At 43.5% G+C, this 18,031-nt stretch overlaps 1 protein-coding gene across 1 annotated transcript in view; it reads right to left on the bottom strand.

The window, feature by feature from the left end:
* Positions 1–778: 778 nt before the first annotated feature.
* Positions 779–18,031, bottom strand: part of LOC132145653 (melanocortin receptor 5-like) — a 28,876-nt gene continuing 11,623 nt past the window's right edge. The window contains exon 2 of the mRNA XM_059556818.1: positions 779–1,903. Coding sequence (XP_059412801.1) covers positions 850–1,854 — 1,005 coding nt within the window. The 5' untranslated portion in view covers positions 1,855–1,903 and the 3' untranslated portion in view covers positions 779–849. The remainder of the gene's footprint in view (positions 1,904–18,031) is intronic.

Genomic DNA, 18,031 nt, shown 5'->3' with positions numbered 1-18,031 from the left:
AGCAATACTAATGATGTTTTGTTTTGCTTAACTTACTTTTCTGTTATGCTTTTTTGTATCAATATATAAGTCTTTTTTTATTTTGCTTTTGCAGCTACCTAAATACACACACATTATTATATAGGCATATATGGAACATTTCAGTTCCATCTATTTCAAAACTCCTGACGACTGTAGAAAAATGGGTAGTGACATAATAGGCCTTGAAACCCTAAGTAAACATTTTACTATCAGCATGACAGTAAACCCATTTTTCTCCATTTTCTTATATAAGTGTATTTCATGTTCTGTCTTGTAATATGTATATATATTGCCTTTTTTTTTTTTAAATGAAGACTGCCGGCATTGAATTTCATCTTAGGATTCAATAGAGTGGCTCATACTTTCTCAGTTTCAATGTAAACCACGGAGTGCATTTAGCAATGTAAATTTCATGCATTATTACAGTTTCAACTTACCTATACAACAATACATCAGGCTGTGTTTTGCATGGTTAATTTGACAAATGATTGCACTTGTTTTTCCCACAGGCTTTGATCGACAGCTCCCGCGTGTCCCTGGAGACTGGGATATTAAATCACATGAGGATTATATTGTTCCATAGTTCTAAGGCCTCCTTAATTCTCCAACAATCTCTACATATATTATCAACAATTGTCTCATTAGGCATTCTATTTTGCATCCTTTGTGCATTGAAGAGCGCTTGCTTAATTTTCCAGCTTTTTGAAAGTTTTAGAGAGAGTATCATCAGAAAAATCATATTTTCCATCTAGTTGGCACATCTTCTCAGACTTCTTAAATTCTTGTGAAATGATAATCCATCTCTTTTTTTCTGGGGGGGGGGTAAAACTATCTGGACATTCCAAAGACGTTCCTCAGGCTGTAGCAGCAGATGATTTCCTTCAGCGTTTTCCGCATCTCCTGACTCCTGAACGCGTAAATGAGAGGGTCAATGACTGAATTGCACATGATGAGGATGAGGTACATGTTGAAGTGCGACATGAAGCACATGCAGTAGAGGTTTCTGGGACAGGAGATCATGAGGATGAGGTGGAGAAAGAACGGAGCCCAGCAGACGATGAAGATCCCCAGAAGGATGGTCAGGGTGACAGCCGCCTTCATGCTGGCTCTCTGGTGGATGGAGTTGTAGCCCGGCAGGGCGGCGATGCGTTTGACGTGAGATCGTGCCAGCATGAACATGTGGCTGTAGAGGGAGGCCATGAGCACGAGCATGATGAAGAACATTGAGACCAAGCACACAATGACAGACGTGTTGTCAGAGTAGATAATGAAGACGATTCCACAGCCTGTGCAGAAGGTCCAAATCCCACCGATGATGAGCGCGGCCCGGCGCACCGTCATGATGTTATGATATCTTAAAGCATAAAAAATCGTGACATAGCGATCAACGGCTATAGCTAGAAGACTACACATGGATGCCACCACAGAGATGCAGATCATAGAGTCAAAAACGTTGTCCATCTGTCTGATGAAATGGTCCTCCACCACCAGCTGGCGGTTGGTGAGTAAGTAGATGACGATGGTCTCCCAAGCGTTGGAGACACTCACCAGCATGTCGGCCACGGCCAGGCTGCAGACGAAGAAGTACATGGGCGAGTGGAGGTTTTTGTTTTTCACTATGGCGCAGATGACCAGGATGTTCTCCAGCAGACTGACGATGCCAAGGATGAGGAACACCTCGGTGGCTATGTTGAGCTGTTCGCATGCTTTGGGCTTGGCGTTGGATGAGTTCTCGGTGGCGTTGAGGAAGTATGAAACAGGACTGGAGTTGACATGGATGGCCCAAAGGGACAGGGTGGCCTCTGAAGTGTTCATCGTGGATGAGGGATTCATTGGGAATTCATCTTGGAGTCACTGGGTTGGTGGATTGGGCATCTTTAGCCTGTGTGAAATGAAACAGATAATGTTTAAACTAGGAAGAATATCTTAAAAATGAAGGTTCTTGATGGTTCCATGAAGAACATCCATGCAACATTTCTATGGGGGTTGCAGAAGCCAGTGTTAAAGAATGCAAAAATAATATAGAAACGCATTTGCGAATGCAAGTTTGCTATTTTAACTTCCTTACAGGCTGTTTTTAGCTGATTTGTCGAACCATTGTTTTACCTGATTCGTACCAGAGCGCTTCAACTCACATAAAATGCTGTATTGCGTGAGCTACCAAGCAAACCTCTACTGCGTTAGAAAACTCATACATACGGAGCTGTTTATGTAACACAAATGTTTAAAAGTATCAGTTTTCAAACCTCACATTATGTTAAAATTAGTGCTGCCAAATGATTAATCACGATTAATCGCATATAAAAGTTCTTGTTTGCATAATATATATGTGTGTGCTGTGTGTATTTATTATGTGTATATATATATACATGCATGCATGTCTTTTGAAAAAAATATTTACATGTATTTACATGTATATATTTATATGCATATAAATTATATTATAAATAAATATATTTAATATGTAAACAAAAATTTTCTGAAATATATACATGCATGTGTGTGTATTCATTTATACATAATAAATATACACAGTACACATATATTATGTAAACGAAAACTTTTATTTTGGATGCAATTAATCACGATTAATCGTTTGACAGCACTAGTTAAATTAGTTTTGACGTCAAAACATATTATTGTGCAAGGAATTGTGCGAAAGTCAGGTTTTTTAATCAAAACCCTGGACGTGTAAATAATACTTTTTTTGTGGAAAGGAATACAAGTTTTCAGTTTTACTGTTTCTAGTGCTCATTTCCATTGGAATATGCAGCCATTTGTACATGTATATGTTTTTTGAGTTTTAAAGAAATGTAGGTACAGGCATATATTTCCAATAAGCCTGCATGGGTAGGGAATCAAGGAGAAAACTCTTCTTTTTTTAAGAGAGTGTATTGGAAAATGTGAGTGGTGCTCGCTCATGCAAAATGTGCATCCAGAATGGTAGGGTGTTTTGGTTAACAGGGCATTGATGTTTGGTTGCTAGGGTGTTCTGAGCAGTTGCTATATGATTGCTTACAACTTCAGCTGAAAAGCAGCCACACTCTGACATTTTAGATATGTCTTGAAACCCTTCATCAGTGAAAGCCCATGGGAATTTTCTCCTGTTGAACCATCTATCAGGGGGAAAAAATGGTAACCTGATCTGATCAAAAGTAATAGCTCACTTTTCCCCGAAAAGCCTCATGATTTGAGAAATTAATTTTGTGTGTAGCACAAAGGCTGCATAGGGAGTTGGAACTGAAAGTCCCCTTGAATCAGAAGACAACCAGTGGTATGTTGTGTCTGGTGATTTTACTGTTTAAGCTGTTATCTTAATTATCAGTCATAACCCATAGGACAAAGAGGAAACATTCACTGTGAAATCTTATTGTTCTTATTAAATGCCTTCAGTTAAATATACAATATAATTAATAGAAAATATAAGTGATCCAATGTAGTGTCTCCAATTCAGCTATGCTGTATGTTTAGGGGAAACCAGAGCATCTGGAGGAAAACCCCCCACGCAGACGTAGGGAAAACGTACTCGGTTACTAAACGTAACCTCGGTTCTCTCTAGAAGAGCGAACGAGTACTGCGTCTTAGCTAAGACGCTACGGGAAAAGTCTCTTTTCACGAAATACTGAAGCAAAAAATTATCCTTAATTTTGTATTTTTGTAAAGCGCATTTGCAGCAGTACACAGCCATAGGCGAGACGGCTCGTTCGCTCATTGGCTTGTTCTGCGGCAACTGCACAGCCTATCGAGCGCGGGCTGATGCAACATCAGACCAATAAGGGCGCTTTGCGCCCTTCTTGCCACTTCCCGCCGAAACGGGTGTGGCCCAACCTATAAAAGGAGCTCGAAAAGGCTGACTCACCTGATTTATTTCATCGCCGAAGCGAACCAGAGTGAATCGTGCGCACGGCAGAGAACGCAGTACTCGTTCGCTCTTCTAGAGAGAACCGAGGTTACGTTTAGTAACCGAGTACGTTCTCTTACGAGAGCTCTCTCGTACTGCGTCTTAGCTAAGACGCTACGGGAACCCAATGTAAAACGCCGTGCGCGCAGGGATCACACACCAATAAACCTGAAGCAACGCCCAGGATTTACAGTGCACAGTCACCTGAGGGACTCACAGAGAGTCCAGGACAGAAAAGGGAAAAAGCCCTCCGTCCCATATCTAGCAGCATCCGTAGATGCGGCAATATGACGTCACACAGCCGAGGCAAGGCCTGACCAATGTGGCAATGCGGGTCTTACGCAATACTGCCCATATAACAGTCGGCAGCGCATAGCGCTCGTGAACTCAGAATTCCCCTCAGGGCCCTGATTCGCCTATACCGACAGCAGCCTTGCTTGCAAGGCGGGAACCTCCAGGTTATAGAACCTGATAAATGTAGACGGCGAGGCCCAACCTGCCGCCATACATATATCCTGCAAGGAGATCCCAGTAGACCACGCCCACGACGAGGCGATGCCTCTTGTGGAGTGTGCTCTGACGCCCAACGGGCACTGAAGGCCCCTGGAAGCGTAAGCTAACGCTATGGCGTCAACTATCCATCTGGATAGAGTCTGTCTCGAAACAGCCATTCCCTTGGAACGCCCACCGAACGAGACAAATAGCTGCTCCGTCTGCCGAAAGGCAGCAGAGCGAGACACATAAGCTCTTAAAACCCTGACAGGGCAAAGAAGACTCGAGTCTCCATCCTCCCCTGACACCGGCAGGGCAGACAGGGCAATAACCTGAGCCCGAAACGGTGTGTTGAGGGATTTCGGCACATAACCGTGCCTAGGTTTGAGTATGACTCTTGAGTCATTGGGCCCAAACTCCAAGCACGACTGGCTCACCGAGAGCGCGTGCAAATCACCCACACACTTCACAGAAGCGAGAGCCAACAAGAATACTGTCTTGAACGACAGATGCTGAAGGCTAATCGATTGGATAGGCTTGAAAGGGGGACCTTTCAAGGCCTCCAAAACCGCCGCGAGGTCCCACATAGGGACTGACGGAGGTCTGGGAGGATTCAGCCTCCTAGCTCCTCTGAGGAACCGGATGACTAAATCATTCCTTCCTATTGACTGACCGGACGCCGTTTCAGAAAACGCCGCGATGGCAGCCACATAAACTTTGAGCGTGGATGGGGCTCTGCCCTTATCCAACAGCTCCTGAAGGAAGGAGAGGACCTCCGTCACCTCACAACTAAGGGGTGAATAACCTCGAGCTGTGCACCAGCTGGAGAACACCGACCACTTCGAGGCATACAGACGTCGTGTCGACGGAGCTCTAGCCTGAGTGATGGTATTTAGCACTCTCACTGCGAGATCAGCGGGTAACCATTGAGTGCCCATACATAGAGGGACCACAACTCCGGTTGAGGGTGCCAAATCGAGCCCCTGGCCTGCGAGAGGAGGTCTCTCCTCAATGGTACCGGCCACGGGGCGACATCTGCTAACTGCATCAAATCTGGGAACCATGGTTGGTTCTTCCAAAGAGGTGCTACAAGCAGTATTGAACATCTCGTTTCTCTCACCCGTTCTATCACCTGCGGAAGGAGGGAGACGGGAGGGAACGCATAAAGCGGGCAGCACGGCCATCTCCGTGACAGCGCGCTTTCGCTCTTGGAAAAGAACGCGGGGCAGTGAGCGTCTTCGTGGGACGCAAAGAGGTCCACCTCCGCCATGCCAAATCTCTGCCACAACAGCCGGACTGTTTGCGGGTGTAGAGACCATTCGCCCGTAGGAACATTGCCTCTGGACAGCCTGTCTGGACCCAGATTCTGCAGTCCAGGCACATGCACTGCTCTCAGCGAGAACACGTTGCGCTGAGCCCAAATCAGGAGGCGTTCCGTCAGCCTGCACAGGTTTCGGGACCCGAGACCGACCTGGCGATTTATGTAGGACACCACGGACATGTTGTCCGAACGGACAATGACGTGGTGATCCTTGACATGGGGACAAAAGCGCGTCAGCGCGTTCTCCACTGCCAGCATTTCCAGGCAGTTGATATGATGGAGCTTTTCCCATTCTGACCATAGGCCAAAGGACGGTCTGCCTTCGAGCAGCGCTCCCCATCCCGAAGTGGAGGCGTCCGTCGACACCATTTTCACACTCGGGGAAGTCCCCAGGCTTACACCTGATCGGTACCAGCCGTTCGCTGTCCAAGGTGCTAGAGCCGCAACACAGCTCTGATCGACCTTGAAATGCAGCCGGCCAGACGCCCACGCTCTGCGCGGCACCCGAGCCTTCAGCCAGAACTGCAGGGGGCGCATGCGGAGCAGGCCCAGCCGCAGAACCGGAGATGCTGAGGCCATGAAACCCAGCATCTTTTGACAGTGTTTGAGCGCCACAGTCGCGCCACAGCGGAAAGAACTCGCTGCACGCTGAATGCCCATCGCGCGCTGTGGTGACAGCCGCGCCGTCATGGAACACGAGTTCAGAACTATACCCAGAAACAGGATCGTCTGACTGGGGTTCAGCGAACTCTTCACCCAATTTACACTGAGGCCGAGCTTCTCGAGGTGATCGAGTAAAACGGCTCTGTGGTCCATGAGCTCCGCTCATGATCGGGCCAGAACCAGCCAGTCGTCCAAATAATTCAGCACTCGTGTGCCTCTGAGTCTAAGAGGAGCGAGCGCTGCATCCATGCACCTCGTAAACGTACGAGGAGCTACGGACAAGCCGAATGGCAGGACTGCAAACTGGTATGCCTGGCCCTCGAAGGCGAATCTCAAATATCGCCTGTGGTTTGACGCTATCTGTATTTGAAAATACGCGTCCTTCAGATCTATTGACATGAACCAGTCCCCTCTGCGAATCTGCGCGAGGAGCTTCCTGGTCGTGAGCATTTTGAAAACTGCGTTTCATCAATGCCTGTTCAGCTGTCTTAGATCCAGTATGGGCCGGAGACCCCCGTCTCTCTTGGGCACCAGAAAGTATCTGCTGTACAGCCCCCCCTCGCTTTGAGACACAGGCTCTACAGCCCCTTTGCTCAACAGTTTTGATATTTCGGCCCGAAGTATGTGTGCTACTGGAGGGAGGCTGAGCGGGTCCCGTGGGACTCGATATATCTGCGAGTAACCGTGGGCTGCATGTGTGCACTTTTACCACTTTAAACTCGCTGTCTGCCTGTGCAGAATGTACGTGCACGGGCCTCGTTTTTACAGAAGCCCCGCGCCGTATGTGACATAGTGTATGTGGGCACTGGGAAGTGGGCACGTTTACTATGCGGCGCGCTCGACCGATCTGTGTCGATCTTATGTGCGCTAGCCCTGTGTGCAGGGCTGTGCTTATATGTGGAGATGGGCACTGGGTAGTGGGCATCGTCACTGCATTTATAGCACCATCGGCCGTGGCCGGACGAGCATGCACGGGTTTCGTTTTTACAGAAACCACATGACGCGTGTGACATAGTAATTGTGGGCACTGAGGGGTGGGCACGTTTACTATGCAGTGTGCGCGACCGATTTGAGTCGACATTATGGGCGCAGGCCCTGTGTGCAGGGCTGTGCTTACATGTGGAGATGGGCACTGAGGAGTGGGCATCGTCACTACATTTATAGCACCATCGGCCGTGGCCGGACGAACGTGCACGGGTTTCGTTTTTACAGAAACCACATGACGCGTGTGACATAGTGATTGTGGGCACTGAGGAGTGGGCACGTCTACTATGTAGTGCGCGTGATCGACTTGAGTCGCTTTTATAGGCGCGAGCCCTGTGTGAAGGGCTGTGCTTATATGCGGAGATGGGCACTGAGCAGTGGGCATCGTCACTACATTTATAGCACCATCGGCCGTGGCCGGGACACCAGAAATTACACCTTTTTCGGGAAATATCTGGGTAGCCGTGATAACGGTTTTCGTATGCAGGCAAGCGGGCAACCGTACAGGCTTGCACATTGCAAACAACGCTGAAATAGTCACAATCTCTGGAAACTGAAACAGCGGCGCGCTTAGGTGAGAGCCCGGCCGCAGCGGAACTCGTACACTGGCGCTTCGATGAAGCAGCCATCGTGTGTAGTGCCGACGCAGCGTCATGCAGCATGCGTAGATGGCTTTCCCAGGATGGCTTCGGGGCTCCCGGCCTCACCGTAATCCTCTGCCGCGGTCCCCGCGGCGCGGGGCGACGGCCAGTAGAGCGAGAACGGGGGTCTCGAGCTGCGTTGCTGAAGCTGTTGTGATAACGGCTTTTGTGTGCAGGCAAGCGGGCAACTGTGCAGGCTTGCGCATTGCAGAAAACGCTGAGACAGTCACAATTCCTGGAACTGAAACAGCGGCGCACTTGGGTGAGAGCTCGGCCACAGCGGAACTCGTACACTTGGCTTCGATGAAGCAGCCATCGTTAGTAACGCCGACGCAGCGTCACACAGGAGGCTTTAGATGGCAACACCGCTTTTGCCGCCGTCCAGCAGAGGGCGGACAAAGGTGCGTCGCTATCGCCTGTTCCACCGGCGGAAGTGAGTGGTAGTTCCTGTTTTTAGCATCATCAGTGTGGAGAATGCTAGTGAGACAGACGAACGAGTTCGTGCTGAATATGGAGCGTTCCAAGCCTTCGCCACCTCTTCGTGAAGCTCAGGAAGAAATGAGGCGGGCTTTGAGAAGTACGCTCATCCGAAAGGGAAATACCATCCAGCCGGGAACGAGAGGGGGGGGCACTGGTGCAAACCACTCGCGGCCGAGACTCATCGCGGCCAACACGATCATTCGCCCCGGCTCCTTCTCGATGTCAGCTCGTCTGCTGGGCTTCTGAGCAGAAGGCGCGAGATCCTCGGAGCTCGCCCAGCCCTCACTGCCCGAAGCTAGCAGAGAGCGCGTGTCCTCTTCCCCCGACGCGGCCCTGAGATCGACTTCCTCGGACGACGCGCCGGCAAACAGCGGGCGCTGCCCACCGGGAAGCGATGCAGGGGGAGCCGGTGAAGCAGGGCGAACCGGCGAGCTCGGTTGAGCTGAAGACGGTTCCGGAATCCGCTGGAAGCGATGCTTTTACGGCGCCTCAGCGCAGCGGAGAATGCAGGCTCAGAGAAAAAGGCCAGGCGAGTCCTCAGAGTCACCATGGCAACAGCTCGCAGTGGGGGCATCCGCCGTCAGCGAGCGAGTGCTGCATGATCTTCACCCAGGCAGGAGACACAGATGACGTACCGGTCTCCCTCGCTGAGTGGGGCTCTGACGAGCCGCAGGAAGGCATCTTAAAAAAGACGCGAGCTCTTTTACGAGTGTGTGTCGCAGGGCGAACACACACACACACATAAAGAACAGCTTATATAACAGGATTGAAAGGATATAGGCGCCGGATAGCGCAGCAGGAACGGCAATGGAAGGCGGCGATGCCAGCAGCTTCAGAATGGCTCGTCCTGCTGATGTGCTTTCTCAGACGGCGCTTGCTTCCTCCGTGATCCAGCGATGCGTGAGCTTCGCTGAAGAGATGAAAAATCAGGTGAGTCAGCCTTTTCGAGCTCCTTTTATAGGTTGGGCCACACCCGTTTCGGCGGGAAGTGGCAAGAAGGGCGCGAAGCGCCCTTATTGGTCTGATGTTGCATCAGCCCGCGCTCGATAGGCTGTGCAGTTGCCGCAGAACAAGCCAATGAGTGAACGAGCCGTCTCGCCTATGGCTGTGTACTGCTGCAAATGCGCTTTACAAAAATACAAAATTAAGGATAATTTTTTGCTTCAGTATTTCGTGAAAAGAGACTTTTCCCGTAGCGTCTTAGCTAAGACGCAGTACGAGAGAGCTCTCGTAAGAGAACATGCAAACTCCACACGAGGCCTCAGGCTCATCCAGGACTTAAACCAGAGACCTGGCTGTAAGGAAACAACGCTACCCACTGAGCCACCATGCCACCCACATTAATAGTATTATATGATGCAATTCACATATAAGTGCAGTTCAGATGGATCTCAGTGCCTGGAATTTGTTTATTTTATTTTGGAATTGGAAAATGCATGCATTTACATAAAATATTTGAGTTGGTATATCACACTAATGACTACAATTTATTTGAACATAAATGCAGTAATACATTTGTGTAATGTGTAGATGTATGCTAAAAAGTGATTTATTCCTGTAATGCAATGCTCCATTTTTTGCATCATACCCAATACCTAAACTTAACAACTACCTTACTAAATATTCATAAACAGCAAATCAGGAGTTTATTGAGGTAAAAGTCATAGTATATGGTTTGTTAAAAGTGAGAATTGTACCTTAAAATAAAGTGTGACCTAACTGATAGCAGCAGTGAAGTCACTAAAAGAGCATAAAGATCACGAAGAATTCAGGATGAAATCCAAATAGCACGCATTCTGCTAATAGAAGCTCCACTGTATGGTGTTTTGGAAAAAAAAATGGGTGTTTTTTTCTAGCTTTCCTGGATGTCGCCCACATCCTGAGACCAGACCTTTGATCACGCACAGACAGACCCAGACGATACCTAATTACGCTTTTGAATGATTCTCTGGCACTAACTCATCATCTCGCTCTCTCTTTAATCTTTGAGATAGCACTTTGAAAGGTTGAAAAAAAAAACATGACCGTGCCCCAAGGTCTTCCAGCGATATGAAATCTAAGCATTACGCACATCCTCAAAAGCATATGATCATCCGTTTCGTCACAGATAGCCAGTACGGTTTTGAAACAAGCCCATTGTTCATAAACACAGCCCTGCAAGTATTTTACTAGTGAATTACTTTTGCTGTGAAAAAGGAGATGTATTGTGTCTGCTGGTGAGCGTCGCTCAGGTCTCTGGATAAAGGATCCTCTATCTGAATGTGTGCGTCAGAAAGCTTTTGCTCAATATTAGTGTGTGTCTACTATCTGCTGATAACTCTACAGTAAATGAGTCACTGCCTGACCGAACAGAGAAACAAGAAAGTAGGAAGCACACAGACTCACAGCCAAATCAAATGACTGTATTGACGGGTTGATAGTGGGAGAGCAGAAAATAATGAGTGCTGAGAGCTGGACGAGTCAAGCAGAAACACAGAAATGACCAAACCTGTTGTGTTACAGTCTCTCCGTCCTAATAATGACTTCCTACAGCACCGGATCATTTCAGCATGGACTAGTTCAGTTTATGAGTGAATGAGCCTTGCACACTGGTAATGCTAAACTGTTAAGACATTCATTTCTGGCGCTGAATGTACTGGCAGGCTTTTAAGTTGACCTTAAATGTAGTTTTATGTATTTTCCATTGAAACTTGTATGGCATGAATTTTAATATATTTGTAATTACACATTTATTTTGATGAAGTTGTAATTTTGCATCTGTGTTAGCTTTAAATAGTCAAATAACACAATACACGGTTCAACTGATAATCAGGTGTGCTTTGGTATGTTAGTCAACTCATCAAAATACAGTAAGTGTACTTCTTTCAACACTGCAAATCATTAAAAATGATTAATTGGTAATTATATATTTTATACATTACCAGTCAAAAGCTTTTGAACAGAGTCTCTTCTACTCGCCAATCCTGCATTTATTTGATCCAAAATACAGCAAAAATATTTTTACTGTTTTCTATTTAAATATATTATAACATTTTATTAATTGCTGTGATTAAAATTTTTAAGTCACATGATCCTTCAGAAATCATTGTAATATTTTGATTTGCTGCTTTAAAAACATTTGTATTATTATCATTATTATTATTATTATTATCATTATTATTATTATTATTATTTCATTTTCTTTTTTTTTCTTTGAAGAACAGAAAGTTCAGAAGAACAGCATTTATCTGAAATAGAAAACTTTGGAACATTAAAAATGTCTTTTGATCAATTTAAAGCATTATTTTATTTTGCTAAATAAAATAATTATTTTCTATAATTTTTAGACATTTTTTATTTATTAATTTCTTCTTAAGGATGCTTTAAATTGATCAAAAGTATATAAATACTACTTTGAAAATAAAGACTTTATAATGTTTATATATTATATATTATAACTTGCACCTTTAAAAAGTGTATTTTAATGTCAGTTGCCTTTTATTTCAATAATTTCAAAGTACAGTTTTTAAATATACTGTATACTTTTAATAATTTAAGTATGCTACAAGTGCACATAAATTATATATATATACAGTATGTGTGTGTGTGTGTGTGTGTGTGTGTGTGTGTGTGTGTGTGTGTGTGTGTGTGTGTGTGTGTGTGTGTGTCAATCAAGCATAAATCCCATAGAGTTAAATTGACAAGGGGTCCTACACATATCTACTGTGTAAGGATGCAAACATCGTAGAGACTGTAGCAACAGAACAGTCTTTCAGTGCGCAGAACAAAGCATTAAATGAAGGAACATTGTGTTATATAACAGTGTTATATTATAATAACTGTAGAAAAGTCCTTTAACTAAGGTCATTTGTGAAATGCCCTGCAGTGATGACTCACACTCACAGCATCAATAAAACTTGAGTGTGAGACAGCGACCAGCAATCGCTTATCTCTGTACATCTCCTAACATCTTTATTGTTCATGGAAGTCTGTTTCATTTTAACAGTGGAGACTATAGAGTTTAATTGCAAAAACAGATAACTATGTTTTGTTTTTGTTTTTTCAAAAATCATGTTTTTTTTATTATGTTATCATGCTTTTATTGTGTTTTATTGTGTAAGCTAGCTGTTTTTGTTGTTGTTGTTGTTGTTGTTTTTAACCTAGTTATCTGAACTCTTCATATCCAACATCGAATGAAATGCACGTTTAACATAATAACTGTGATTTGAACAAGTAAGACCTGTTTCTGCAGTTCATCCATCAAGTACCCCTGCAATCTGAGGGAAATTATATTGGTCCTGGAACGTCATACTCGAAGATGGGATACTTGAGTGCTTAGCTGCATTCTCAGTAAAGAAAAAAGAAAACCAACGAAAGCTATCAGTGGGGCAGTGCCTTTTAAAAAGGTACATATTGGTACCTTGTTTACCCCCTAAAGTACATTAAAGGTACATATTAGAACCTAAAATGTATATATTCGTACCTAAATGGTACAAATGTGCACCTTTTGAAAAGGCACTGCCTCAGTAATAGCTTTTGTACCTTGTTTTTTTCTGAGGGTATAATGCAAATGACATAAATTTAGTTTTGTGTTTGTTTGTTTGTTTGTTTGTTTTCTAATCTGATGGACAAATTACATATTTTCTGAATCGAGGAAGGGATGTAAAATGATAAGTATGCCAACAACAATTGCACTAAGACTGTGAATATATGATGTTTATGTGGGAATATTTGCTTTGCAAACAGGCGAAAAAAAAAAAATGCTGGCAGGTCCCAGGTGGCAGAAGAGAAAATCTGGGATAGATCGTAGCCTAGTGCAAACACTTTAATATCAAGATATGACATTTCAAAGGATTTCATGTTTCATTTTTTTCTCTCTCTCTCTCTCAGAAATGTGTCATCAATAGATAAAAGCAAAGCCTTCTCACTCCCATTTATTTTTGATGTAAATGATTCCAGAGCTTCAAATTTGAAGATAATAATAATAGTAATAATAAAAATAATAATAATAATTAGTTTAAATAACTTTGTTAAAATGAGCTGAAGCAACACTAAAACATTTGTTGAACATTTTGTCACATAATTTTTTTTTAATCCACTTTAATATGTGGGTTTAAGTTAATAATTTTGTGTTGAGACTGTATTAATATTTTGACATCACTAACTGGGCAGTGGATCTATAGTTTTCAGCATGCTTTGCATTGTGTTAAAATTAAGTGTAATTGTATTTTGTTTTTCAGTATTACTGGAGATTTAGTAGAGTTTCTATTGTTTTTGTCATTTACATTGTGCAGAAACGGGAACCCTAACTGTTTTTAACATGCTATAGTTGTTATCTTATTCTAATTCATCTCTTATCTAGCAGGAACTTAATTGGATCTAGGTGATTCAGCAAAACTTGATTTGTTTAATTGAACTTTTTTTTAGTCTTTTTGTATGGACCTCAACTAATTGAGTGGATGTTTTCTTCATTTAATTATGTTTATTGAGCATATTAGCTTTTTTTTAGTCTGTGTCTAATGTCTAGGCCATTACATGCTTTTAAGAGTCCTCTAAAACAGATGCTGTCAGAGAACATGATTAATGATGAGCGTCAGTGCTGGCAGATGGTGGAGCTACAGCATCTTCCAGAGGGGAATAACAGAGCCATGCTGACCAGCAAAACCCTGACCTTAGAAGAAGAAGAAGCCCAGCACCGCTGGGACATGCTACCACATTAATAAACTACATCTGATTCAACATCTGTGCATATTCTAGCTGAATTCATTACCTGCCCGCTTCAAAGGTCCACCCATCTTTAATTATCTTCATACGATTTCGAATTATTTTCTAGTTTTCAAAGAAACTGCTGAATTTAGGGAAAATGTATTTCTGGCCAGATAACACTACTTTTTTTTTTTTTTTTTAACCAGTAAAGGTTCGCTGAATTGAATCGCTTCCACTTCATATTTTTTCACGTCTAAAATAAATGGCTTTCCCTTCTTATATATATTTATGTTTTTTAACCCACTGGACAGCGTTACTCCCGTCCATGGAAAAACAAACTCTAAACCCATCAATTTACTGATTACAAAAATGATTTGTGTTTGTCCAAACATACTTTGCTCTGAGACTGATCTCAAGTAGTACTAAATACAGAGTGGAAAAGTGTGTCCTTGGGGAGCATTTGCCTCTTTATATAAAGCCTGTTTGCTTTTTAACTTCGCACTTTATAGCGTTATTTATTTATTTTAAAAAGAAGTGAGCTAAAGTGAAGGTCTGAGAAGATTAACTTTGTTTTCCATAATGAAGTTCTGTCTGGCATGGACAGACAGTTCTCTGTGTAACTGTTGCCCATCACACTGCCTTGTGTAAGGCATAATGTACATCCAGTCAGTTGTAAAAGGATTTATTATGCGATATGGGAATTTAAATCACTCTTTAAAAGAGGACGTGTTTAGGACAATAGGAGGAATTATCTCCATACTGCCAACCATCTATGTGTGTCAAACCAAAGATTTAAAACTGCAACAGAAGTAATCAAGTGTTCCAGGAAAAGAAGCAGAAAAAAAGGATATGCCTAGAAATGAAATCTTTCCAGAATAATATGGCAACATTAGCTTGAGCACAGTTGTATCCAGCTACATGAAGCATTAGCAACAAAATTAAAAAAGCAAAAATTTAGGCTTGGGGGAAATCTGACAGCAAAAGCTTGATGGTTAAATTAAATTAAATTAATTTTAATTTAATTTAATTTAATTTAATTTAATTTAATTTAATTTAATTTAATTTAATTTAATTTAATTTAATTTAATTTAATTTAAAAAAGACAATACATTTTTTTTAAATAAAAAATGGCTGTGAATATTGCTGTGAATAAAACATTTCTGGTGCGAATTTAAAAATAGCAGATGGTTTCAGGATCCTCATTAGAAAGTAGTGTTTTGACAGCAAACATAATTTCTATTCACCCCGTTGTCCAATCTCTGTCTCCTCGCATGATTCTGACCTATACCTCAGAAACCATCACCTGCATTCAGACTCATCCCGCATTCATTCAGCTCCTCAAGAGTTCCTAGGAAAAGAACGGATTTCATTCATTGACACACACACACATTCTTTTGCAGAAATATATAATTGGTCTGTTCTGCTCTGTGTACAGTATTTGAATCACTGAGGCTTCTGGGACCCCACACAAAGACAAAGACTGCAATTGATCTGCCAGCATTGTGCATTTCTCATCGAAATGAATCAAATTCAGATACAGAATCATTTTATGTTGGTAGTATTAATAAGTCAGGTGAATGTGAAAAAAGTGTGCCTTTAGATGTTTTTTGAAAATGGCTAAAGACTCAGCTGCTCAGATTGAGATAGGCAGGTCGTTCCACCAGCTGGGGACAGTCTAGGAAAAGGTCTGTGAGAGAGAAAAGAGCATTACAATAGTCCAGTCTGGAGAGAACAAGAGCTTGGACAAGGAGTTGTGCGGTCTGCTCTGTTAGGAAGGGTCTAATCTTCCTAATGTTGTATAGGGCCTGCAGGACCAGGCCATTGTAGTAATATAGTCTGTGAAGCTTAACTGATCATTCATCACAACTCCAAGATTCCTGTCTGTCCTAGAAGGAGTTATAGTTGATGAACCTACAGTAGCTGTATAGAAAGGTTGTTCTGAAGTGCTGGGTTGACTGACACCACGAGCAGTTCTATCTTAGCAAGGTTGAGTTGAAGGTGAATATCATCCAGCCAGAAATGTCTGTCAGACAGGCTGCAATGTGAAAAGCTACTGTCGGATCATCTGGAGAGCAATGATAGGAATAGCCATCCTTTGAATGACAGATCCTAAAGATGACATGTAGATGGAAAAAAGAAGTGGTCCAAGCACTGAGCCTTGAGGAACCCCAGTAGCAAGAAGCTGCGACTTACAAACCTCACCCCTCCAAGACACCCTGAAGGATCTATCTGAGAGGTAAGACTAAAACTATGGGAGTGTGGTTCCTGAGATGTCCATCTTCATGAGGGTGGACAGAAGGATCTGGTGGTTAACTGTGTCAAAAGCAGCAGACAGATCTAGCAAGATGAGCACTGAGGATTTGGAAACTGCTCTTGCCAGTCTCAGGGCTTCAGTAACCGAGAACAGAGCAGTCTCAGTTGGGTGGCCGCTTTTGAAACCAGATTGGTTGCTGTCCATGAGGTTGTTCTGTGCAAGAAACATAGAGAGTTAGTTGATACCGGGATACCGGTCTGTAGTTTTCTAAAAGTGCTGGATTAAGAGAGGGTTTCTTAAGCAGTGTGGTAGTATGTTGTTTTAGTAGTGGAGACACTTGCAGAGAAGGAGGAGAGGAGTGACTGAGACACACTAAGGTCTGTCAAGTTTTTTGAATTGAGACAGCCAGGGGGCAGAGTATATGTGGTAGTATGTGTTGGTCTGGATAAAAGGGGGCAAAAGCTGTCTAAGCAAGATGTTAGAGTGGAGCAAAGAATGTCAGTAGCAGTGTTTGTGTCTAGTGCTGAAAATTAAGAGGGGTGAGGAAATGAGGATGAAACCATAGAGGATAGGTGAGTGGGAGAGAGTGAGCATATGTTATGCTGAAAAGTGACCTGTGGAGGAGTGTGTGTTGTGCCCGGGGTCAGTGTGAGGCTAGAAGTGATAAGGAAGTGGTCTGAGGTGTGCAACAACTTAACTAAAGTGTTGTCAGTTGAGCAGTAGCGTGTGTAGATAAGGTCCAATTGGTTACCTGATTTGTGAGTAGCTGTAGTAGACACGCGCTTGAGGTCAAATGAGACAGGAAGAGTGTTGAAGTCAGCATCCTGTGCTTTATCTAGGTGGATGTCGAAGTCACAGAGTAGTACACCAGGGGAGTACCATCCTCAAGGAAGTTTGAGAGTAACACATCAAACTCATCTAAAAAGTTACCTAGTTAACCTGGGGTATGATAAATAACTACAAAATGGATTTTAACAGGTTAGGTAATAGTAATCGCACGTGATTTAAATGAACTGTTGCCAGTAAGAGATGGTAGACCATCCATATCCATTCTTGGGAAATCAGTAGACCCGTCCCTCCACCCCTCAAAATCGAGAGTGGTGTGTGGGAAAAAGTGAAATTAGTGGAGAGGACTGCAGCGGTGACAGTGTCCTCAGGTTTGATCCAAGTCTCAGTTAGGGCCACGAGGTTGAGACTTGAACGAGTGGCAATAGATAAAATAAAGTCTGCTTTGTTTACAGCAGACTGGCAGTTTCAGAGACCAGTTGAAATAGAGAGTAAAGTAGTAGAGGACATAGGGACAGTACCCAGATTATTAGGATTTTTCTGCCTCCAACGTACAGTGCGTGATTTACGAGTGTTAGTAGTAATAGTAGAGATTTGAAAGCATATATTCAGTATAATTTACTAGAACAAGTAGATGGGAACAAGTTATACAAAAGGAAAAACATAAAAGCTCAAGTGCCTTGTCTGTGTCCTTTCTCGGTGGAGTCACGCAGGTCGATGGTCTTTACACTCATCGGTCCTCACACTGCGGTGTACTGAGCAATTATTTACTCCCCTGATTCCACGTAATTGAATTCAGCTGA

The sequence above is a fragment of the Carassius carassius genome, chromosome 8, assembly GCF_963082965.1.
Source record: "Carassius carassius chromosome 8, fCarCar2.1, whole genome shotgun sequence".
In the NCBI taxonomy this organism is placed as follows: domain Eukaryota; kingdom Metazoa; phylum Chordata; class Actinopteri; order Cypriniformes; family Cyprinidae; genus Carassius; species Carassius carassius.
The sequence above is the reverse complement of the archived record's forward strand: the minus strand, read 5'-3'. Positions and strand labels throughout refer to the sequence as shown.